Below are 25,399 nucleotides of genomic sequence, written 5' to 3'. Positions count from 1 at the left end.
GTATCACACCCAGTGGGACCAGTGCTCGAATCACTCTTGCCTTCAGGGCAGGCCCATCCTAACTCTTGCACCAGGGTAGGCACAGCTGTGCTTCCCATGACAGGTGCAGGGCTAGCTCTCCCAGCTGCTGCAAGTGGCAAGGGAGCAGGTGTCACCGCTGCACCCACGCCAGCTCACAGCAGACAAGTGGTGGGAGAGCTCCTCCTACATTCTTGCCCTTGGGGCAGACTCACCCGCCAGTGTCAGCTCTGCAGTGCTGTACAGGCAAGCTGGCCTGCTCTCTCAGGTGCTACCTGGAACCATGTTGTGGTTTGAATATGCCTGGCCCGTGGGAAGTAGCCGTGGGAGGTGTGGTCTTGTTGGAGGGTCACTGTGTAGGTGGGCTCCTGAGTGCTGGGATTAAAGGCGTGTAGTAATACAGTTCTAATGAAGAGGAGTCAGCATGGGCCAAAGCCTCTGCAGTTGGAGTAGACACTGGTGGCGCACGCTTTTAATCCCAGCACTTGGGAGGCAGAGGCAGGTGGATTGCTGAGTTCAAGGCCAGCCTGGTCTACAAAGTGAGTTCCAGGACAGCCAGGACTACACAGAGAAACCCTGTCTCAAAAAAAAAAGAAAAAAAAAAATTGAACTGACAGGTGTGGTCTACCTCTTACTGTAGAAAGCATTTATCTGCATCTGTAAGTGACTTGCTAAGTTTCTGCTTAGAGTACCATTAAACTTCCGATAGAAACCAACCGCGGAATGGACATGGACATTTAGGACTTGTTTTATGCCCACTCTTCCTCTGCATTTCTCTGGAGAAACTTTCTCCTAGATCAATGAGTATTTAAGCTTGGAGTAAAATTTTACAGGGACTAAGCCTTGAAAATATAGCTCTCTGAAAAGATTTGTTATCCTGTAACTCTTCCCAAAAAAATCATTTTTTTGCTCAAGGCTTGTAAGAAAGAGATTCTAGTCTACTTGCAAACAAAGCCCTGATGTGATATAATTTCGTACATAGGAAAAAAAAAAAACATGTTGATACTCCTGCTTTACCATAATGACATGACCATAAAACAAAGTAACTGCACAAAAGTGATAGAAATAAGTTTATTGCTGGATTTCCCCATTAACATTATAGAAATATTTTAAAATCACTGAAAGTCACAAATTGAGAGCCCAACAGGTAACCATACTTTATAAAAAAGAAAGTATAAAAGCAGCTTATAAAATTTTCTGAAAAGTATATCAGCTGACAGCAAAGAAATAGGAACCAGACAGTAAATGGCACTAATGCATCACTAGAGTTCTCAGTCCTCACCCAGAAGTCAGTGTCTGAGCTATGAAGTAGATCCACCCTGAGGTGTGTTCAACTGTCTTACTCCTTCCTCACTCTGGGAAGAGAAGCTAGATCTTCACTGCTATGGGGACAAAGTACTATCCATGGACTAGAGAAGAAGGCTAGCCTTCCTCTCCAGGTACCTGAACAAGAGAACAGTGTGTACAGAAATGGCTTTGGCACTGTAACCCTCAGACACGGTCTTAAACCTCGTTGCTTGAATATTATAGTTTCACCTGATGCTTTCTGGTCCTGCATCATTGCCTCCGAGCTCTGTGCACATCACACTCACACACACACACACACACACACACACACACACACAGATACCATGGCACCTCCATGCTCTGTGTACAAGCTCGCTCTCTCTCTCTCTCTCTCTCTCTCTCTCTCTCTCTCTCTCTCTCTCTCTCTCTCTCATATATAAAGTCCTTCATTTTGAAATAATGTAACTTGACAGCAAACACACCCAAATTAAATCTGTTTTAACGTTTCATTCAGAGTTTTCTTCTTGATTCTTATGCCATACAATTATTTTGTTGACATTGTTTAAGCTACCATCTGGGGTTGACTTAAGGCTCTAATTTATTATCAACAGTTTAAGTCCTTATAGGAATCTCTTGAGATTCAAATCACACACCAATGATTCTCTCTTTTGAAGTTGCTTCTTGTTGAATGGATGTAGTATCTTGTTTGGGTAATCCATAGAGATATATGGAAACACATACAAGAAGAGCTCCCAGTGCAAATGAAAGTGCTGAAAAGAGAAGAAGAAAAAGACTATGAAAATGATGAATTTGTGTAGGGCTCGAACACACACACACACATCCTGGGTATCATCCTTAAGAATGCTACCCATCTCTTTTTAGGCAGGGTCTCTCAGGAGCCTAGAGCCCACCCATTAGGTTAGACTAGGTAGCCAACAAACCCCAGGGATTCGAGTTTCATCTCCCCAGTACCAACACTGCAAGCATGTACCACCACACTGGGCATCTGTATGTAAGTTCTAGAGCTCCTCAGGTCCTCATGCCTGCCGTGCAAGCACTTACTGATTAGACATCTCCCCAGTCCTAAAATCCTTGTCACGGTGGGTTTGCCTACCAAGTTGTATGAGTGCTGTTTTATGAAAGGTTGTCTATTTTAAGGAAAAAGAAATATCAAGGGAATGGTAACATACTTTTCAAAAATATAATTAAGCTTGTCTTGGACTGATACAACAAAGGGATATATTAGTTCCCCTATATGATTTATAATTAAAGGGAATAGGTAAATATAAGTATATATGAATAGAAAAATAAAATGCAATATAATGTGGTTTAGTTATGATCCCAGAAAACTTAGTATAAAAGACAGTCACACAATTCAGCTTTCAAAATCCAATGACTCAAACCACTGAAAATTTCTGGATCAGTGATAAGGTGATCATTACATTTCCCACTACACTTGACTCGTCCATGTTACTCCTGAAAATTAGAATACACAAAATGTGTGTGAAGGCTAAAGTGCCTGCTGCACAAGCCTGAGGCCTCCCCTGCACTCACATAAAATGGGCACAGTGATGTACATCTTCAGGGCGCAGGGACAGGTAGCCAAACCAGTGTGGGCCTGCTTAGAAAAGAAGGGAGTGACTGACCAGGGTATCTTTCTATGAACTAAACATGTAAGCTGCATATGAGTGAGTCCTAATGCCACAGCTCTACATGTGACTTAGAACCAGACTATGAATATGAACTATATTACAATGGCCCAGCATTCACAGCTTTAAAAACGGGCATGTAGATAGCATAGTACTGCATGCCTGTAATCCCAAGGCAGGCAGTTCAGGAGGTCAAGGTAACCAGCCACACAGTGAGTCTCAGATCAGTGTGAGCTACATGAGAGAGCCTTCATCCCCTAAAAGGCATGTAAAGAAATAGCATCAAGCTACTGTTTCAGTCCACCTATTAAAAAGACCAGCTTTGAAGTCAAAGTGTGAGGTGGTTTACATCTTCATGCCTCCACAGTTCCCTGGAAGACTGCTAAGACACAAACAGTTTATATTGTTCCCAGGTTCTTCTCAGGAGCAAAGACACAAGGCTATGTTACACATAAGGATGTGCTACAACTACGCTTAAAACTTCACTCACCTCAGGTACAAAGAACATCTAAAATGCTAAGGGCTTGGACTTGTACAGCTTCCTCGTCATTTGCTAAAGACTGCTCTAAGCAAACCCTACCAGGAGACCTGTGACCTTACTCACATATGACAGAGCAAGTGTGAGACACTATTATATGATTTCCCCAAGGCTGCTGCTAATATTACAACAGGCAAGATTTGGGCCATACTATAAAATGGTTTTCTACTAATAATGCTCCTGTTTATCAGATGAGTCAATTCCAAAATGAAAAGTGTTTTCCTGCTACACAATATAAGCATTTAACAGATTTTCCTTAGTAGTTTACAGTATAATAATTGGTCAATGAAGAAAATACTACATAGCTTAACACCAACTTGAAACAGTAAGACATTGCTCCTTAAGTAATTGAAAAGCTAGATATATATGACATCTAGGAAGAAAACATTAGAGGGATTAGCATAGCAATGGTGCCACCATATCACTGTAAACTAGTGCACACTTACGTTCAGAACAGAAAGACATGAGGAAAATGTGTTGCAGGATATCTCATCATACTGTGAACCCCGAAAAACCTGTCTAGTTGTGATGAGACTTAGCCCTAGCACACACCTTTATTCCAAGAGCTTTCTGTTTACTGTGAACAAGATTAAACAGTCAACCACAGGTCAAGAGGAAAGAAGCAACCAGCTGACAAGGAGCGAACACAGAAGAAAACCGAGAGTGGGAAGAAGTCAGGAGGATGGGTATTGAGACGCACAGCAAGTAGAAAGGAGGGACCTTCAGTTTGGAGGGTTGAAGACAGGGTGGAGAACGGGTTCTCTTCCTTTTGTGTCACTGGCTGAGAAGGAAGGTTGGCTGGGTGCCTTCTCTGCCCCTCTGAGCTAGGTTTTCACCCCAGCATCCGGCTCCCAAGTCTTCACAGGTAAAACTGAACGATTGGGATTTTGTTAAAAAACAATTGTACCCAATGTGATTGGAGAAGAAAAAGCCCACCAACGTTACAGGAAGCAGAGAAACACTGCAGAGGACAGGAAACATCTGAAAGAAAGCCGCAGAGACATATGCCTGTGATCATCTCCAGAGGAAGCATCAGTTCTTCCGCTTTGGCGGGACACACAAGAAGACTCCAAACTGGTGGGAGCCTGAGACAGTGAGTCACAGTAAGCCACCACAAAAGACAAGTTTAATTATATAGACAGATCCCCTCCTGCATTAAAAAACAGGAAACTCCATTTCAGGTCTCTTGAGATCAAGGGTAGGACATGAGGGGATAGAAATACTACTTGAAAAAGCCATCACAGTACTCACTGCAATTGCGACCGCCATAATAAACCCCTCCCTACTTTCGGTTGCATTCTTGATATATTTCTTCTCCAAAAAAATTGAAAAAATAGCCATGAAAATACAAAGGCTTAAGAGACAAGAGAAAGTAGAAGAACAGGAAATGCTTAGGTTTGAACCTATGGTACTGAGTGAAATGGAGGATCAAGATAGACAGCCCAAAGACACTAGGTAAAAAGCCTGGTTTTCAGGCATGGAGCTGGGCATGGAATTTGAATCCCTAAATGTCTAGTTTATATGTAGATTCATAAAGATCTAACTGTACATTGATAAACAGAAAGGGCAAATGAGATTAGCGGAAAGACATCAGATTGTAGAAAAAACTGATGAATTAGATCAACTCATATACTTTAAAGATGTTTTAACATCAGCTTGGAAGTCAGGAAATGTGTTAAAAATCCCAGTACACAGAAAGACAGCAATGAGACGATGCAGAAGCTCCTCTTCCATGCATGAGGACAGTTATACAAACTGGCTGAAAAAGGACAGGACACTGGTCAAGACCTTAAGACTGGCAAACCTTAATGCTGAAATGGACTGCTGCTGAAGGAGAGATGATCAGGACTGCAGTTAGGAAGGCTCCTCACATCAATGGAGGATGCTCATAAGGACATTCAGGTTGCTAAGACTGTGGGATTGATAATGGTTTCTGTTGTAATAGTTGTACTGTTAGATTTAAAACCTTTCCTTCTTATTTAGACAAAAAGAGGGAAAGGTTACAGGACATTTGACCACACTGAGAACCCCGAGTTTGTATTGTTTACTGGGGAAACCTGTTTCTAGGTGTGGTGTGGTTTAGCTTCAGGACACACCTTTAATCCCAAACAATGAAGGTAAAGTTAGTTTGTAGAAGGAAGCAGCCATATTTGAAAGTGATGTCTAATTGAGTGGCAGCAAAGTGGTGAATCAGAAAGATTTGATAAAACACAACAGGACAGAGGAAAGGGAAGCTGCTTAGGTGGCAGCACAGAGAAAGAGGGAACGAGGGGCTGGGGGGCAGGCAGTTTACCAGGAGAGTTTTACAGACACAGGTTGAAGAAAGCTAGACAAAGATGAAGACAGGATGACAAGGAGCCAGATTAGAACAGATTGCCAGAGCTAGTTTGAGGCCAAGCACAGCAAAAAGTCAGAGACTGAGAGAGAATCCAGAGTGAGTCAGTCAGCTCGGGGAGGAGTTTGAGCCAGACCAGCTGAGCCGACCAGCTAACCAGATTCAGAAAGAGCTAGAAGGGGTGAGCTTATTCAGCAGTCAGTCTCAGAGGCTGAAACCATTCTAGGCCTAGATAAGATTGTACAGCAGCTAGAAGCTTCCTGGACTGGGCCTAGGTTAGCAGAGAGAAGGTAAGCCTCAGAGATGGCAGTTGTTAACACCAGGTGAATAAAAGATACAAAAGCAAAACTGAAAAGAAGCTTCAAAATAGGCCTACACAAGTCAGCTGCTACTGAAAAGAATGACTTCCCTGAGCACCTATTCACACCACAGTGCTCCCCAAGGATCCACGGGGATTGGATCTAGTGCTCCCCTCTGATACTGAAATCTCCATGTCTCCTGTATAAAACAGTGCAGCATTACATATAACCTACATATGCATACCTTTCCCTACAAGCCATGCACAGGTTATGTAAAATATCTACTATAATGTTTATCCTATATAATTATTTATATGCCTGAGGAATTATGACAAATATACTCATTCAGACATATAGTTTCTACCTAATATTTTCTATTTGTAATTGTATCCACAATGCAGAAGCCATAGTTACATGGGACCAAATGCACAGCCTGACCCACCCAGGGCATCCTGTATCTTAATACTTAAGGGAAGATGGTCCTAACTGTTAAATAACAACAGAGTGGCCCTCTCAGCATCGCCTAGAATAGAACCTTCAGACTTAAGCTCTAGGACACAGGAATGCTGTTTAATCACCTTCCCAGAGCTGCAAACTATGGAAGAAACTGTAACAAAATTAAGACTACTTTTAATGAGAATTGAAAGAGACCATGAAGTGAGAGGTTCTTCCTTGCTAACAACTTAATACAAACGGTGACATACTTATCTGTAATCCAAACAGTAGGACTGAAGCAATGGTAGAAAGAACAATGGCTGCGGCTGCAGAGAAGCCTTTCATGATGTTGTCTGTATACTTCACCACCACAGACGTGTAGAGGCCTCCCACACTAGCAAGGACTTGGGACACAAAAAAATAAAGTCTTAACACTAAAATCATTAAAGCATTCTATAGCTGAGATGGTTTTCATTCCCAGAGATGACGCACTCATTTACCTAGGGAAAGGAGCAGCTCCCCTCAGAAGCAGACATCCGAGAAGCTGTACTGAAGCTGACTATACAACACTGTTTCGTAGATGCTTAGAAGACTGTGTGCACCACCACTAAATTACATACACTTATTACTAATACATTAATTAGGTTCTTTTCATTGTGAAGGTAAAATTTCTTTTGGAAAGCATGTCATTAAAAACAAAGTTACATACATATTCCAAACTAGTATTCAGGTATCAGAGGAGTAATTCTAAATTGCTTAGGTCAGATATCTAACTTAAAAATTAAGCCAGGCGTGGTGGCGCACACCTTTAATCCCAGCACTCGGGAGGCAGAGGCAGGCGGATTTCTGAGTTCGAGGCCAGCCTGGTCTACAGAGTGAGTTCCAGGACAGCCAAGGCTATACAGAGAAACCCTGTCTCAAAAAAATTAAAATTAAAACTAAAACAATCCACCAAGACCTTTTATTCCTGGATACTTACAGATGACAAACCAGACATAATATGTATAGCCATAGAAGAATCCTTTTTCTTGAATTTCAGCTCCATCTGACAAGTAGGTACCAGCTAACGTCACAACGATCCCTGACAGATACATCTGAATGTTTCTCACCCAAAGGGAAGTGTCTGAACTCTTTAAAACTTTTTCAAAATAAACTCCTAGAAGAAAAGAAATGACATGGAAATATTAAATAAACTAATAGTCTTCTGTTTAGAACATGCCCCAGAGTATTATTTGGGGAATATTCTTAACATTAGTTAAATACAGACTTGTTATATAGTTTATGACTTGATATAATGAACATTAACAATTTGCTTTTAGAAAAATATAGATGAATAATTAAGAGGAAACTTTATAAGCTATACTTGACAAAAGGTTGTTAAACAATCAAGAACAGTTTCTTCCCTTTACCAAATCGCTCTATTCCTTAATACCAATAAAAGGTTGGCTGTGGCCATCTGTAAGCTACACTATTAGAGTGCATTATCCTACTCATACCCCTTTAATAAATGTAGGAATGATGTGCCTTGCTGTGCAAAGTAGCTGTATAATCACTCAGATCATGACTTTTCAATGATATGACTAGAAGTTACTACAACTTTCTGAGTATAGCTGTTCTTCGTTGAAGCATGTCTATAGACGACATCACATTTGTGTGTATATGTATTTTTCCTGCAGCTGGGGATAGGGGTGGGATTCAAATTGTTTTTCTTAGAGAAAAGGGTAAAAACCTTTTTTTACCCCTAAAAAGTCACATACCACTATTTCAAGTTTTAAATTTGAATGAAGGCATGTTAAACAGGGACGTTGGAGATTTTGTTTAAAGACATTTTATCAGTTAGAGGGGTGGGAACTATAATTTACCAACTAAAAAGTATAATTAAAAGAAAGATTTCTATATTAATCTTTATTTTGAGACATGATCTCACTATGTGGCCCTGGCTGGCCTAGAACTCACTATATGTAGACCAGGCTGGCTTTGAATCTGCCTGCCTGTATCTCTCAGGCCCTGCTACCAGACCCCACAAAAATACGATTGATATTAATGAGACTATTTTGGAAAGAGCCAGACAAGAGGAACAAACATAAAATAGATATTATAATTCCAACTTAGACGTAACTAATCTGTCACCTGTCACTTAAGGACAGGAGGACTAGTAAGCACCTCTGTCTCCTCAGTTGCTCAAAAGTATTTCTGAAAATCAAAAGATTTTTTTCAGTAATTAAAATGTTTGTTTCTATACATTGATTTTTAAGAATAAAAGTTTATCCTTGTACTATGGTTAGTTGTATGTATTTTTAAAGTCAGCCTTTTCTCTTCTCCTATAAAACATCTTATTTCAAAAAGTATTTTATTTCTATAGCCTTCCTGTGTTCCTAGTAGAAAAGAAAAAGGTACTCTTGCAATAGGGAGAAATAAAAAGATATACAAATATCACTAATACGGTCTTTACCAAAAAGCGCTCTTGAGTTTCATACCTTTTGGAGCTATTTCTGCAACACATCTCATTCTTACATTACGATTCATATATTTCTTATCTTTTCTTAATTCATTAGAGGAGTGATTGTCCCTAAATGACTCCAAACTTTCCTGTTTTCTTGATTTTTTGGCTGTTCTTCTTTGATAGTATGCTGGCTAAGGTAAACTTCACCCACCTCCTCTCTAGTCCATAGTTCCTAGTCTGTTGAAGCAAAGGAAGAACTTGAGGTTATAGGTAAAAGACCCTCTGAGCTGGTGGAGCAGTGGCCTACAGCAGCAGAGACAAGCTTGAAATCGTGAACTTTGGGAACTGGGACGTTCCTTCACAATCAGAGTCCATTCACTCTCAGTTCTTGGCTAAACCAAGACGGTCAAGAATGACAGAAGTACATTCTTAACTGCACTTCTGAAATAAGTCAAGTCACATATTTCCTGGGGGAGGGAGGAAATAGCTGGCACCAAGCAAAATAAGAAAGAAGTTAAAACTGTTAGGAAAAGCAGCTGGGTGGTAGTGTATGCCTTCCATCTCAGCACTCAGGAGGCAGAGATGAAAGGATCTCTGTGAGTCCAAGCCAGCCTGGTCTACAGAATGAGTTCCAGGACAGCCAAGGCTACACAGAGAAACCCTGTCTCGGGGGGGTGGGGGTGGGGGGTAATTAAAAATCAAAAGTATAAAACTTGAAGAAAGTTACATGATAGAACAGTGCTTTATACAACTTACCTGCAAATCCAGAGCACAATACAGCAATAGCTATAGCACCAAAGCCTAACAATGGATTCTGCGCTACCTGCAATTGTAAGTTTTTAGAAGTTACTTTTAGTAACTGCAAACTGAATTCATCCCATAATCCCAACAGATGACTACAAATATACATGTTGCCAGGCCTAGTGATACACACCTTTAATCCCAGCACTCGGGAAGGAGGCCAGCCAGGGGGAGGTATATGAAGACCTTGTCTTAACCACAACAACAACAACAACAAAAAGCCCACATTATACTTCTACTAGAAGTACATTCCACATCAGATATAGCTATTATATAAGAATGATGCAAGAGCAAACAGAATGAAAACACCAATTTTCAAATTAACCAAAGCATTTAAGTTGAAAGCATTTCTTGAACATAAAGCTTTACATAGTTGACCTAATTGTTCACTTTAATCTCTGCTTCTCCCCTGAACCAAAGCATAAGTCTGGACTGCAGAGTCCAGCAGACAGCAAGCAGGCACAATCAAAGTTTCCTCTTTCCCTTTTCCCTGGGTGGTAGCCAGAAGGTAGCAATCCATATTTAGGATGGGTCGTCTCAATGATTCAACAATTCAAATAATCTGATTTTTAAAATCCCATCCTAGCTAAACAGACAACTGAGCTTAGCCATCAGACACCATAGAAACAGATCCTCCAGCTTAGTCAAGCCTTCAGTTGACTACAGCATTAGCTAGCTCAAACTAGAACCATCTGGTTAAGATACCCTCAAGTACTTGACCCATAAAACTTAAAGCCAAATATTTTAGTAAGCAAGAAAAACATAAAGCTAAACTAAAAGAGGTCTAAAGATTGTATAGCCCACAGACTCTCCATGCCAGAAAACCTAACAGTCAAAAGAAAGCTAGCAAGGGACAGGAATCGGAAAAGGAAAAAAAAAAAAAAAATCAAGTGCATAACAATAACCATTTCAAAATTTTTTAAGTTCCTAGACCAGTTTGTTTTACTCTCTCACATTCAAAGAAATGTAGTCTGAAAAAAAAAAAATTACAACAAAACAAAACTGGATTCCAAAGCCCTTTTATTTCCTGCAACCCCATTAAAAAAAAACAACAACAACAAAAAAAAAAACCAGCTCCACTTTTAACACAGGTGAATGGTGAGCCAGCTTTACAAATACACAAAATGTTAGAGGAAGAGACGGAGGAAAAAGACCCAAAAGGAGTCTTCTTCCATAATGAATAGCAGACTATCTTGGCAAAGCTAACAGCAAACAATCCAGTTATTTAATTCAGACCATTGTTGAAAATTGAGACCGTTTCCTTCTCTGGACTCTCGAGGGTTTTGATGATGCTCTGTGGTTCCTGATTCTTGTCAAGTTACAGCCTTCAATCTCAGGATAACAAAAGTAGGAAAGAAACAGAAATTTGGAAAGCCAGGCCTAAGAGTCTGAGCTCCAACTTTCTAAGTTCTTAAAATATTCTTAATATAATTCTTAACCCAAAAGGTAGCCCACTGTTACAAGGTGGTAAGGAATGAATGTATGCAAAAATTCCTATCCACATGGTAGGTATTCCACAAAAGACAACTTTCTCGTCTGACGAGATGGGTTTAAATGCAGATACTGGTTTAGTATAAACTATCTAGACTACAAGTTCAAACAAGGTGTTATATAATATCAATTGAATATAACCACAAATGGATCGTATGCTGAGCTCACAGATCTCTAATATTAGAAACAAAGGAATGGTAGCAAGCTATGTCCAATACGATCCAGGCAGGATCTGGAAATAGAATCAAGTTTTAGGGCATACTATGGAACGACGACAGAATAATACATCTGGAAGCAAAATACTGGGCAGTGCTAAGCCAGGGCTCGGGAAGTTTCTCCCTAGAAACCAGACCACAGAAACAAACAAGCTTAACTGGGGAGAGAGGACACCTGAAGAGTAGGGATGTGACCTTACCCTGGAACATTTACAAGTCAATCCTAAAAAATTAGTATTTTCATCGTTATGACATAAAGAACAATGACTATAGCACTCAAAAAAAATTCAGTTAAGTACCTTCCCAGTCAGCGCTGAAACCTTTACATAAAGGGCTGCCTTCTAACTGTTTTCCTATCCTCATCAGAACATGTCCACTTACATCACTATCACTGACAGTAGGCATACTGCCAGGGACTGTAGGTTGAAGGAGAGTAAACACTGGATGGAGAAAGCCTTACCCAACATTTCCAAAAGATGACTTAAAACATCTAGAAATTCCCATGACAGCACGAGAAGCCTGCAGTTTTAGTCACAGGTTTCCTATTAACTATCTTTGGGCAAGCTACCTCAGCTGATTGGACTTAATTTCTTAATGGTGGTTTAAATGAACATCCTTCATAGGCTCAGATATTTGAATCGTAGTCCTCTGTTGGTAGCAGTCTTCGGTAGACTTGGGAAATGTGGCTTTGAGGTAGGAAGTATGTCAGTTCAAGCTTCAAGTTGGAGCTTCTCCAGCCACACTGCCTACAACTGTTACCTACACTCCATCATCATGGACTCAAAGCCTTTGAATAAATGCTTCCATACATTGCCTTAGTCCTGGTGTTTTATCACAGCAATAGAAAAGCTACTCATACGATTTTGTTATCCATAAAAGACAAACAAAACAGGAGGCATATACGGAAGGGTATCTTCTGTCATTAATATATTTCAGTACTTTCCTTGTAGAAACAGAAAGCCAAAATACTAGCTACTCTTCTATTCCATTGCTGTGATAAACCACCATGACCAAGGCAACTAATAGGAGAGTGGTTTCCTTTGGGCTTCAGCCTTCAAAAGGATAAGAGTTCATAACCATCACAGTGGGGAAGGCAGGGAGGAGACATGGCAGCAGAACAGCTGAGAGCTCACATGTTGAGCAGAAGCACTAAGCACTGCAGAGAGAACTGAACTGGAGATGGTGCCTGGCTTCTAAAACCTCAAAGCCTGCTCCTAATAGCACACTTCCTCCAGCAAGGCCACATCTCCTAAGCCTTCCTCAACTGCTGATCAAGTGCATGGTCTATGGGAGGCATCTCATTGAAACCACCATATTATGATCCCCAGTAACTATGTCATTCTAAAGGGGGAGGGAAGCCCAACTATAAAGCAAAGCACGTTTTAAATCAAAAGTAAGATTACACGTTACGTTCATCCGAGTGACTGGAGGGAACAGAACAGGTGCTGTGTGAGAAGTGTCCTATTTTTACCTGTGGTATAGATTTTGTCTCTTACCACGACTTTTGTAGCTTGGGCTGGTTTCCACTGTACGAGTGTGACCCCACCACACAGCATGAAGACTGAAATCCACTGTAATTTGCTGAGTGTTCGATTTAACATTAAAACAGTACATAAAGCAGTGCAGGGGATCTTCAGTTGATAGGTCACCTACAGACAAAGCAACAGGCAATACATTCACCCAGCGTTAGGTCACCTACAGACAAAGCAACAGGCTTTGAAGAAATACCTCATCATTGACAGAATTAAGAAAATACTTGTGAATGTAGACGGTTAATTAAAAACTCTCCATTTAAACAAAATTCAATGACCTCAAATCCCAGATTTTCAGTTCCTGTATTTTTCTTTTGAGACAGGATCTCGCTGTGTAGCCATGGCTGGCATTGAACTCACAGAGCGATGGAATGGTGGGGCTAAAGGCATGCACTACCATGTCCCACAGAGCAGTTTTGAATCACTAACTGGCTTACCTGGTACACTGCTGCATCCAGATTACTCAGAGCTAGGAAAGCCATGTTGTTCTGCACAGCATACACCAGTGACGGCACACTCAACTTCGCCAGTTCCTTGGGGCTCCCCAAGACATTTTCACTTAGTGAGGCTTTAAATCTACCCAAACTGCCAGTTTCTCTTCAAAAACAAAAGAGGAGACGAAGGAATGGTGAGGCAGAAAACTAAGCAGCCTTTCACAACCTGGCGCTAGGTACTGAAGCCAGGCTGGGGCATGCTAAGCAGGTAATGCACTGAGCTCCATCCTCAACCTTCTGGTTTTGAGGCAGGATCTTACTCTCAGAGCCTCCCAGCTCCACCTCCCATGTGCTGGGATCACAGGCATGCACCACCATGTCTGTAGTACTCTGCTAATGAGAATCCTTCACACACAGTTAACTTTCTGATGCAATTCAGAGTGCATGCCTAAGAATTATGCCCGACTAGTTTTAGATTTATTAATAGAAACAGACCTATAATTTATTCCCACTTTAAAAAAAACACATTTCTACTTAGGGAAAAAAAGTATAACAATTAAGTAGGATTATGGCCAAAATCTTCTGGTGAGAGTTCCAAGAAATTTTAAGTCCATTAAGTAAAGAATATCAGGAGTCAGAACTGCTGACAAACTACTACCTAACCCTCTGCCACTTCAACTCTGTTGTGTCCAATGAACCTCAATACCTTTGTCACTGATCAGGGAACATACCATATCTTTAAATTGTCCTTCAAATTATACATTTAGTGCAAATTAGAGAAGGCTATATTGGTTCTACAACTCGGATCTGAAAGCGATTCTTATTTATAGATGTACTCAGTGCTGATTAAATGGGTAATAAATCTTTATATAAACACTCTCAAAATGTGTCAAATCTGTATAATTCTACAATAAATTTAAATAACTGATTAACCTCAATAAAAAGTAAACTATATCTGTAATGTACAAAAAAAAAGCCTATTGGTTATTGGTTATACATGGTCTTAAAGCCCACCCCACCCCACCCACCACCACCCAAAGAAGACTGCTTAATCTGGCTTATATATCTACCCAAAACCACCCATTTTCTTCTAAATATAAAAAAATTTATTTTATAGTAAGTATCAATATTCCTCAAAACATACTTTATCAAAATGGTCCTAAATGCTGTTGAGAGGGCCCTGAAAGGACCATATTCATGTTTACAGTGATCACAGCGTGCCTGTGGTGTTTATTAATATTAGAATCAACATCTGCAAATATTTTTATATTTAAATGCTGCAGGAGCGACTGCGTTAAGTTCTGGGGATGGCAACAAAATTTTTGCCCATTATATCAAGTATATAGTATATATACTATTTACTTGACGAACATCTTAACCAGAGTACAAAGAACAATATTTCAATTATTTTCTCCTCTGTAAAATTAAAACAACAACAACAAACAACAACAAGGGATCAAGTCAGGCATGATGGTTAGTTTTAACTGTCAGTTTGATGAATCTAGTATCACCTGGGAAGTAGGTCTCGATGGGAGATTTTCTGGGTTAAACTGCCTGTGGGCTTATCTGTGGAAAATCCTGATTGTGTTAATTAAGGTGAGAAGCCCCAGCTACTGTAGGTATGGTCATTCCTTCAGAAGGGATTCTCATATGTGCTAAGAGTAAGGAAGTAAGCTGGGTACCGTGAGCCTGTGCTCACCGCTCTCCTCTGAGTGTAGACACAACTGACCAGCTGCCTCTAGCTACTGCCACGGTGACTTCCCTGCCAGGACTGTGACCTAAATGGAAGCTTGAGAGGACAATTGTCTCCGACATTTATTTTGTGTGCCCTATAGAGTTTGTAAACACCACTGTTTACAAACTAGCAACTACTGCTGTATTGATCCTGGCTGTTGCCACTATGGTCTGTGTCTGATAAAGGTATAAAAGTCTAATTGCTCTCAGTAAACTGCCACAGCTTAAGCTTTGCTGTGGCCCCTCCCACCAGCTTGGTTTCATTCCTCACAGCCATCTCAGGTGGCCTTGCCCCAGTAAGTAAGCACTGTGTCTTCTGTTATGGAGTAGGAGAAAACAAGAAAGACACCAATGTCTGTGAGTGATGATTGGCATACATTGGAGAGAGATTTCTGTGTTCTGGTGTAAAGAATTTATGTGAAAAATGATCATGAAACAAGTATAAAAACTAAAGTGGAACACATAGTTAGTGTCTAGCATAATCCCCAGTGTCTAGCAGCTTCGTGCACATAACTGAAATTCACTAATTAGACCACATGAGCGTGGTCAAAGAACCCATCAATGCACTCTCCCTCACGTCTCTCTCTTTTTCTTCTTGAAGTTCTGATTTCTGGTTGAAATAAGTATTTTATATTCCAAGCAAAGTAGAAAACTACGATTAAAATCGGTAAGAATGGAGGAATCCTAAATTAAGTAAAACAGATATCATTACTTCAAACGTATAAGAAACTTATATTTCAGAGGAATAGCGGACCCACAACACACATCATCCATTACATAACACTTAAAGCAAAAGAGCCATATAGAGATTCCTGGACACCAGTGAGTTTGGAATTAGAAACTTCCTAAGTTTTATCACATTTGTTTACTTGGGTGTGTGTACATGCATGTTTCTGCATGCCACAATGCTCACCTATGAGTTAGTTCACCCCTCCACCCTGGGGGCCCAAGGGTCAAATGTGGGTCACCACCCTTTGCCATCTGTGGAAACATCAGGACAGCCCAGAAATGTTCTCCATTAATTAGTATAATTCTTTATTTGCATCCCAATCGCAGCAGCTTCCCCTCCCTCTTCTCCTCCCAGCCCCCACCTCACCTTACCTCCTCCCAACCCCACTCCCTTTCCCCTCAGAGAAGGGGAAGCCTCCCTCGGATATCAACCCTCCTCGGATATCAACCCTCCTTGGCCGATCAAGCTGCAGTAGAACTAGGCTCCTCCTCTACTGAGGCTTACAAAGGCAGCCCAGTTAGAGGAAAGGAATCTAAGGCAGGCAACAGAGTCAGAGGCAGCCCCTGCTGTTGCTTTAGGAGTTCCACGGAAGACCCAGCTGCACATCTGTTTCATATGTGCAGAGGGCCTAGGTCCAGCCCATGTGTGCTCTCTGCTTGGCAGTTCAGTCGCCGGGAGCTCCTATGGCCCAAGTTAGTTGATTCTGCATGTTTTCTTGTGGTGCCCTTGACCTCTCAGGCTCCTTCAATCCTTCCTCCCCCTCTCCCACAAGATTCTTCAAACTCCACCTAATGTTTCAGCTCAGAAAATTTTAATCTACTACCTATTTCAAGACTAACCAAATGAGTAAATATCTTGAGGAGAGCAGAAGCTAAGCTCATCAACACTGCGGAAGGAACAAGTACGGGTAATAGGGGATGTGAAAACTGGTGGTGCTGAACATAACCCTTCTGACGTCACTACGGTACCATGCAGAGAAACGGGCATACGTAAGTGTGTCTGCACAGGGGTACACTCCCTAGCTCTGTCTGCCTAGCTCAGCGACTGACTGTCAACCTTTCTAATACTGGGACCCTTTAATATAGTTCCTCAAATTGTGATGACCCCCAACCATGAAATTTTTTCATTGCTACTTCATAACTGTAATTTTGCTACTGTTCTGAATCAAATGTAAATATCTGATATTTGATCCCTGTGAAAGGGTCTTTGACCCCCAAAGGGGTCTCAATCCACAGGCTGAGAACCACTGGCCTCGAAAGGTTAGTATAGCAGCAACATTGTAATAATATCCACATTCCTGTATCTAAATAGAGGGAGGGGGAGATTTACAAAGGAACAAGGGATCCTTTTTTAAAAAACAAACAAACAAAACGGTAAATTCAGGTCAGGACAAGACCAGTAGGAAGTAAACCACTTGCAGGCTATAATCTGTCTAGTCAGTCTGCCTGCTTAGTGCTGCACTTCTCACATTCTAACGCTGATTGTTGGTGATGCTCCTGTTCAAAATGGCCCTGAATACAGTACTAGAGTAAAAAGGACCTACTGTTCTGTCTGAGGGATATATGCAATATGGAGAAAATGCATACAGTAAACAGGCGTCATTTACACAAGGGTCACAGTTAGCCATGACTTTAATGTCGATTAATCAGTAACATTTAATTCATGCATTAGCATCTCCTTACTGTAACAAAATCACCTCTAGAAAGTGAGGGTTTATTTTGGATCAAATTTTGGAGGTTTCGGTTAGCCCCACTGCTCGGGGCTAGACAGCTCATTACCTGAGGAGCACAGTACCCCACACCTGTTCACCTTGTGGCCGAGAAGTAAACAAGAGAAGAGACCAGGTCCCACACTCACTAGAGCCAAGCTGGGGATGAGGCCCTCAATAGACCACAGCACAAGCCTTTAGTGGGCACTGAGGATCATAACTGTAGCCTTAGCTTTTAAACTGAAACACACATAAAATGAGGTTACGTACTGATCCATTCTGCGGCACCTCGTCATAAAGAGCAGACAAAGAGGAAGACACTGTTCTTCACCCTTTTCTCATTTAAATAGTAGTTCCAAACATTTTAATAATTATCTCCAGAGAGAAAATTCTGTTGCTACTTTGAACACCAAGAAAAATAATTTCTCTTTTACATCTGAAAAATTATTTTAACCTTATGGCAACCAATTTTCAAGCAAATATAAATTCAAAATGTGAATCACTTTTGGCTTTTTTGTTTGAGACAACATCTCAGAAAGCTTGCAAGGAACAAATGTTTTCTGACTTTTACCCATCACAGTAAAGCACTGCTGTCCAACCTTTGTGTGTATCAGTGTGTTGCCAGAGTGGTGCTTGGTGCCCACAGAGACCATCAGCTAGAGCTGTACTGACAGCTCTAAGTTGACGTGTGGGTGCTAAGAACTGAATCAGGGTCCTCTGCAAGGGCAGCCGTCCTCTAGTTCCCGTCAGACTATTCTTACTTCGTCTGTCTGTGTGTGAATGCCACCTTTGTTTGTGCCCACAGATGCCAGAAGAGGGCATCACATACACAGCAGCAGCTGGAGTCACAGAAGGCTGTGGGCTGCCCAGCATGGGCACTGAGAACTCAACTGTGTCCTCAGGAGAAGCAGGAAGTACATTTAAGCTCTGGCGCCCCTCCAGGCCTGCTCTCCTATCCCCCAGGGGGTGGTCGGGCTGGGCTTTTTTTTTTTTTTTTTTTTTTTGTCATTGTGATTTTGGTTTTGAACTTTGTGCTTCTTTTCTTTTCTTTCTTATTTTTTTTTGTTTTTGTTGTTTGTTTGTTTTGAGGAAAAGTCTCATTATGTAACCCTAGCTAGCCTGGAACTCTAGATATAGACCAGGCTAACCTGGAACCCACAGAGACCCACTTGCTTCTGTCTCCCGAGTGCTGGAAATAAAAAAATGACCCATTTTTTTAAAATTATTTTACATTTATTTATATATCCTGTGTGTGTGTGTGTGTGTGTGTGTGTGTGTGTGTGTGTGTGTGTAGGCACATCAAGAGGACCATCAGTTCTCTTCATCCCCTATGGGTCCCAGAGGTCAAACTCTGATTGTCAGGCTTAGCAGCAAGCATCTTTACACAATGGACAATCTCACTAACCACTTTTTAAACAATTACTGGTTTTCATATGCATACAAAGAAACAGCAGCACTGAGAGTATCTGGCTATTTTTAATATTTTTTCAGAACTTATACTACTAAACCTAAATATTTTTTTGGTTTTAAAATAGTTACCTAACACAAAATGAATTTTATTTATGGGGTGTATGTGGGTAAGTTGCAGAAAATAAGACAAACTTGCTAAGTTATAACAAGTGCTTACTAATCTTTAAATACTGGTTTCTAACATGTGTAACACTTACAAAACTCTAATTTGCGTTCTGATACATGGCAGCAGACACCTGCTATTTCAGCATTCAGGAGCTCCAGGCAAGAGAACTGTGAGCTATAGAAAGTTCAAAGCCAGCCCAAGACAAAAGTGGTAATAAACATAAAACAAGCCAGGCGTGGTGGCGCACGCCTTTAATCCCAGCACTTGGGAGGCAGAGGCAGGCGGATTTCTGAGTTCGAGGCCAGCCTGGTCTACAAAGTGAGTTCCAGGACAGCCAGGACTATACAGAGAAACCCTGTCTCGAAAAAACCAAAAAAAAAAAAAAAAAAAAAAAAAAAGGAAAGAAAAAAAAAAAACATAAAACAGTCTGTATCTGGATGCCTGCGTTAGAATGCTTCTGTCCCTTGACGTTGGCAGACCCTGTATTTTTCCAAAAGGAAGCTCAGTTGTCAGGCTGTACAAAGTGCTGTATATGCGGAGATTGTTCTGGAATCTTAAATACTGACTTTTGTCAATGAAACCCTGCCTTGTAGAGGTATAGTAAGAACTCCCAGCTGGGATCATCCAGATGAAGAATGACAGAATAAAAGATAAATTTCTGGAAAAATAACTTTATTCCATGGATGGTGTAGGATTTTACTACACTTGTACATGAGTGCCTCTGCCCGTAAGATAAATTTGAAATTCAAATATTTTAACCCTTCTAACCATCCACCTCAAGTTCCTTTTTCTGTTCTTTTCTCGCTCCCCAGACCACTGCTAGTGTATCCTTCTTCACATGAACTTTGGAAATCATTTGTCTTATTATTTTATTTTGCTTTGTTTTTCTGTCTCACCCACTAAACTGTTTCAAGAAGACAGGGGTCACATCGATTTCATCCCTGTACATCCTCCACCTGCAAACTGTTCAACAAAGATTCATGAGACGAGTTTAGAAATGTTTCAATGTAATTTACCTGTTTCTGCATAAAAGCCATCACTTACTGTTTCCCACCCTCACCAGTATGCATGGGACTTACATGAACTCTCACCTGTAAACATGGCACTTACATGAACTCACTCACCGTATACATGGCTCTCACATGAACTCTCACCTGGCCCAATGCTTTAAATAGTTAGATACTCACCTCATAAACCCCATGTCACTTACAAACAGGGTTTTATTTAATTCCTATTTAATTCTTAGCACCCTGTATTATCTCCTCCAGTGGAAAAAAAATGAAAAAAACTAAGCTTCAGGGAAGACACGAGCACATAAAGCCAGGAGTAAAACTGGCTCTGTCCTGTTTGGAATCCTTGTTGTTACCCTCCTGTTTCCTGCACCTTCAGCTAAACTGATGGTGTTGTTACTGACTCAAAGCCCAGTGCTGTCACACGTCAGCAGAATAACCTTGAGGCACTTCATATGCGGCACTGGTAAAACATACTATGTCCAAGTGTTTAAAAATTAAATGAAATGACTACACAGCACCTGGCACTTAACACAGGAAACACCATAAAATGTTTATGACTATCATTATATCCCTCTAAATCTTTTTCCCCGTAAGGGTCAAATAACATGTATTTTAGGTTTCATGAACAATATAGTTAGTTCCTTTTACAGAAAATCAAAGAGCACATGGGACAAACTGCATCTGGCCTATATATCACCATTGCCAAGCTCTACTTTCAAGTTAGTATTAAAAGAGAGTTCTTCGATTTCAACATCATCAACACTGGGGCTAGACATGCCCGTGTTTTAAAGGGCTGTTGTAGGCACTGTATGACAGCTAGAATTCCTGGCCTCTATCCATCAGAGGCTAGTACATGCCTATTGTGACAACCAAAACTGCACTTCCTAGGAGGCAAAAACTGTCCGGAGTAGAAAAGTACTGCTCTAGAACAATCTAATACAGAAAAATGTGGCTTGAATTTTCAACAGTAGCTGGAAGACAGAAGGATTTAACTTCCTGGAAGTAGCGTTACTTACTTAGCTAACAGGCCAACACTTATCAGTAACTTTATCACTTCTGTGATACACACGGCAGTGGTTGAGAAGTAGAGTTCTTCAGCTGTTGTCCTTGTGTATCTTAAAGCTACGGTGTAAGCGGCAGCCACCAGAGTCATCACCGTCAAGCAGTACAGCTTGAAGAGTAAACTGACATTTTCTGCAAAATATGTGCAACAAAAGTATTATTTAGTGTGTGCATATATACATATATTATATATACATATGTGTGTGTGTGTAATGCTAATCAACTAGTTAATCCTTAAGGCTTTCCAACTTCTAGCACCATTTTTTTTTTAAATATGACATATAAAAACTCAATTTCCAAGTAATACTTTCCAACATGAACATAAAATACTGCTGACTTTAAAACTCCATACAAATTAGGCAAAGATCCTGTTTAGTGCCCCCAACTAACTATGCAATTACATGGCATGCAAATCTTAGTTTATTTTAAATATATATGAACATATATAATGAATATATATGCATGTATAACTATGATTACAAACCTGTGAAAATAAAGTATCAAAGCAACTGTAATACATTCTAAACCTTAGACATTAGAAAAGGGACTTGAGGCCTGTCTGGCTACATCTGTCATTCCAATGACTGACTAGGTTGCTGTGGTATCTGTTTGGCTAGGCTGTTCCTGCCTCCCTTCCTCACCACCTCACCTACACTGCTCTACCCTCAGTCAGAAAGGGTATACACCCTCTCCTCATTACCTGGGTATAAGGCAGATAGCTGCGCTCCTCCGCTAGCCTCTAAATATGCTCTTGAAGACAACAGAACACGAACAAAAGGATACCTGAGTGACAAAAAATGCAACCGAAGATAACTGCAGAGGCAGGCCGATTCCATCCCGGACAGTAACCAATGTCCCTAGGAAAGTACTGCTCTGCAACAATCTAATCCATGACGATGCGACTTTATAAACAGGCGTGGGTCAGATCCTAAGACCCTGTCCCCCCCACACACACACACAAACACACATGCACGACATTAACATAGAATTTAAAATAAAGAACAAAGTGAATTGGTTAACACAGAGTACTTAGAAAATCCTCTGTAAAACTTGAAATGCAGGATATAGCATTCATCACTCAGGGGCCAAAGACAGTCAGTCCAACACCTTTGGTAAATTTACAAGCACTGGGGAGTCCGGTTTCCCCTTTCTTGCTTCCTGCTCTGAAACTGCCAACACCCAAGGCTCGAACTCTTTGTTTTCTTTCCATGACAAAATTTAGAGTATTGTGTTAGATTTATATGAGAAAACCAATTCCCACAACTTTTTTTATTAATTATAATTGAATCTAATCCTTGTCATTGAGATCTACTGAGAATGGAGTTACATTTGAACTGCTAGGTGTTCAGAGTTAGTGTTTTGTCATCGGATTAGTCACAGGTGTCCCCCTGGGAACACTGGTCTTAGTTCACAGGTTATACCTAATCCTAAGGATGCCAAGTGACTCCTCCTGGATGCTAGTTATTGACTGACGCCTTATGTGCTAAGCATGCTTTTGTTCACTCCTTTGGAAGCCTAATCACAGGTAAATAAAATAGGGGTTTCAAACAGATACTTTTAAATATGATTACACAGGAACCGAAGGAAGCAGTATCTTCAATATAACTGTTTCCTCCTTGGTGAATTAAAGCAGGATTTGTAAGTTGTAAGCAAGTTCTTAAAATTAAACCAAAGAAGTAGTACAACAGAGAAGAAGAAATATGTCCTATAACTATCTTTCCTTCCCAAATGGTCCAATCTGCCAGACCAGCAATGCTTATGTAAAGGGCACTGAGGGAAGTACTAGAATACTTCCATTGTTCTAAAACTTTCTTATGAAAGAGTTTATGACTCCAGAAATATGGAGCAATAACATTTAATCCGTCGGTAAAACTACACCATCCATATTTTTATATGATGGTTCAGAATAATGGAAAAATGTTTAAGTCCTATCTCAAGACACATGGAAATAATAGTAAGTTAAAATTTTGGCGTCCATAAAGTGTAATTAGGAGACAGCTATGCTCATCTGCCTTAATTATCTTGCCTATAGTTGTAGGGTTCAGCAGCTATGGTGGAGATTAACAGCTCTCTACAGAAAGACTGCCATCCATGACATGAAATTATCAATATTCTCATAACTAAGAAGTGAAAACTCAAATCACTTTTTGGGGAGGGGGGCTGTGTTAAAGGTTCCTGGTTCAAAAAAGCAAGATAATTTAAATACTAAAGATGTTTAACTCCAGAAAACATACTATCTTTTTTTTTTTTTTTCCTTTCCTTGAGACAGGGTCTCTCTATGTAACTCTGGCTGGCCTGGTACTTGCTATGTAGAGCAAGCTGACCTTAACTCATACAGTTCTGCATGCCTCTGCCGGCTAAGTGCTGGGATTAATAGGCATAAGCCATATCATGGTGTTTTGTTTTGTTTTTTTAAGACACCCATAATGAAAAGGTCTGTAAAATGTAATTCTTGAAAATAATTACTAATCAAAGTAGAGAAGTCTAAGTTTGGATACTATAAAACATAGATGACTTTGGTCTGTAATACCACTTTAGAAGCACATTTCAACTTTTAAAACCAATCCTTGTAACCATGATTTCCACTTACATTTCAGTTTACCATAAGATCAAAACATTTCTTCTACAATTCTTCATTTTCCAGTATGAAACTTAATTGATTAGGAATGTCAACGTTCCCAGGTACTATAAAAATTCATGGTACGAAGCTATTTTAAACTATCCTAAGAATTCAAATCATACCACGCCATTAACTAGAAATCTGGCCCACTGATCATCCAGCACCCCCTTTGCCGAGAATCTGTTACCTTCCACGGCATTTGTTTCTGGGTGGGGAATATCCCCCAGAAGAGTCAGTCTGGAGTTATCCTTTTGTTTTCCAGTTACGTTTTATGGGAACTATTACTGTCATACCTGAAAGCTTGGACATTCCAGGAAGTAGCAGGTGAGTAATCGTTAAGATGACTCTAGGCAAGGAGGTATAGAAACTGTATTTCATTAGGATAAAAGGTGCAACACACCCAAATGTAACAATGGATGTGCTGGCAAGAAGTCTAAATCTGTAAACAACCCCTGGGGGTACCGATCTGCCTGCTGCATCTTTTAAGTGTTCATTTGTCAATCGCCCTACTTTTCCTATTACTCCCTTCCCGGATGCTACAGGACTCATCTGATATGGGACAATCCACCACCACAGAAAACTTACATGGCGCCTGATGTTAAATGTCAATTCCCCCTCCCCCAAAGATAAATAATTTCACATCCACGCAAAAGGATATTCTTTAAATGCTTGTCCAACATTTATTTAGACTTAAAGCCAGTGCTCATTGGGGAAATGGTGAAAAAAACAAAAAAACAAACAAACAAACAAACACACACACACAAAAAAAGGCGACGTTGTCGCCAGGCATGAGGGCACAGACCACTAATCCCAGCGCTTGGAAAACTGAGGCGGGAAAATCTCCCCGAGTTTGAAGCCAACGTGGGCTATAGAATGAGACTATGTAGTGCTGGTTCCTGCTATAAAAATAAATAAATACAAAATCGTCACCGCCTTTTGGCCTGTCCTAGCCACAGTGCTATAGAATGAAACCTCAGCCTTGGGTCCAGCTTACGTAAAACCTGAAAGGACAGCCACCACGGCCCTGGCCAGACGGCTCGCCATCAGGAGGAGCAGCGCGCGCCCTCAAACCCAGGGCTCCGAAGCACAGCCTCACTCCAGACAGGGACCTGGCCGGCGCCCTGGCGGCTCACGGCACCGGTGTGCGGGTGCAGCCCGCAGCCGCTCCCCGCAGGGAGGGCTCGGCCCCCAGACCCGGCCGGCCCGCACACCCCGGGCCGCCGTTCCCTAGCGACCGCCCGCAGCCGGGTCTCACCTCTCGCCGGAGCCATGGTGCCGAGAGAGTCTGCGGAACTGACGCCCCTCCTGCGGCCATAGAGACGCGCCGGCGTAGAGAGCCCGCCGCACCACACGCGCGAGGAGGAAGCGGGAGCTACGGCGGAAGCCGCGCGGCGTGCCGGAGCGACAAGTCTGGGAGACTCGGTCCTGCGGGGGCTCTGAAAACCGCAGCTTCCGGTCGGCCGAGGGGGCGGTGTCAAG

The 25,399-nt window shown here is 41.1% G+C and overlaps 1 protein-coding gene across 1 annotated transcript; it reads right to left on the bottom strand.

The window, feature by feature from the left end:
- Positions 1–1,357: 1,357 nt before the first annotated feature.
- Positions 1,358–25,382, bottom strand: Slc35a1 (solute carrier family 35 member A1). The gene is made up of 8 exons (XM_021160265.3): positions 25,176–25,382; positions 21,255–21,432; positions 13,481–13,640; positions 13,008–13,160; positions 9,761–9,827; positions 7,541–7,717; positions 6,831–6,965; positions 1,358–2,075 (listed from the first exon to the last, which is right to left on the bottom strand). The coding sequence occupies exons 1-8, from the start codon at positions 25,189–25,191 to the stop codon at positions 1,951–1,953; spliced, it is 1,011 nt and encodes a 336-aa protein (XP_021015924.1). The 5' UTR covers positions 25,192–25,382; the 3' UTR covers positions 1,358–1,950.
- Between the last annotated feature and the right edge of the window lie 17 nt (positions 25,383–25,399).

This window comes from Mus caroli, unplaced genomic scaffold (genome assembly GCF_978045245.1).
Source record: "Mus caroli unplaced genomic scaffold, Mus_caroli_1 scaffold_6, whole genome shotgun sequence".
In the NCBI taxonomy this organism is placed as follows: domain Eukaryota; kingdom Metazoa; phylum Chordata; class Mammalia; order Rodentia; family Muridae; genus Mus; species Mus caroli.
This window is presented reverse-complemented; position numbering and strand designations above follow the sequence as displayed.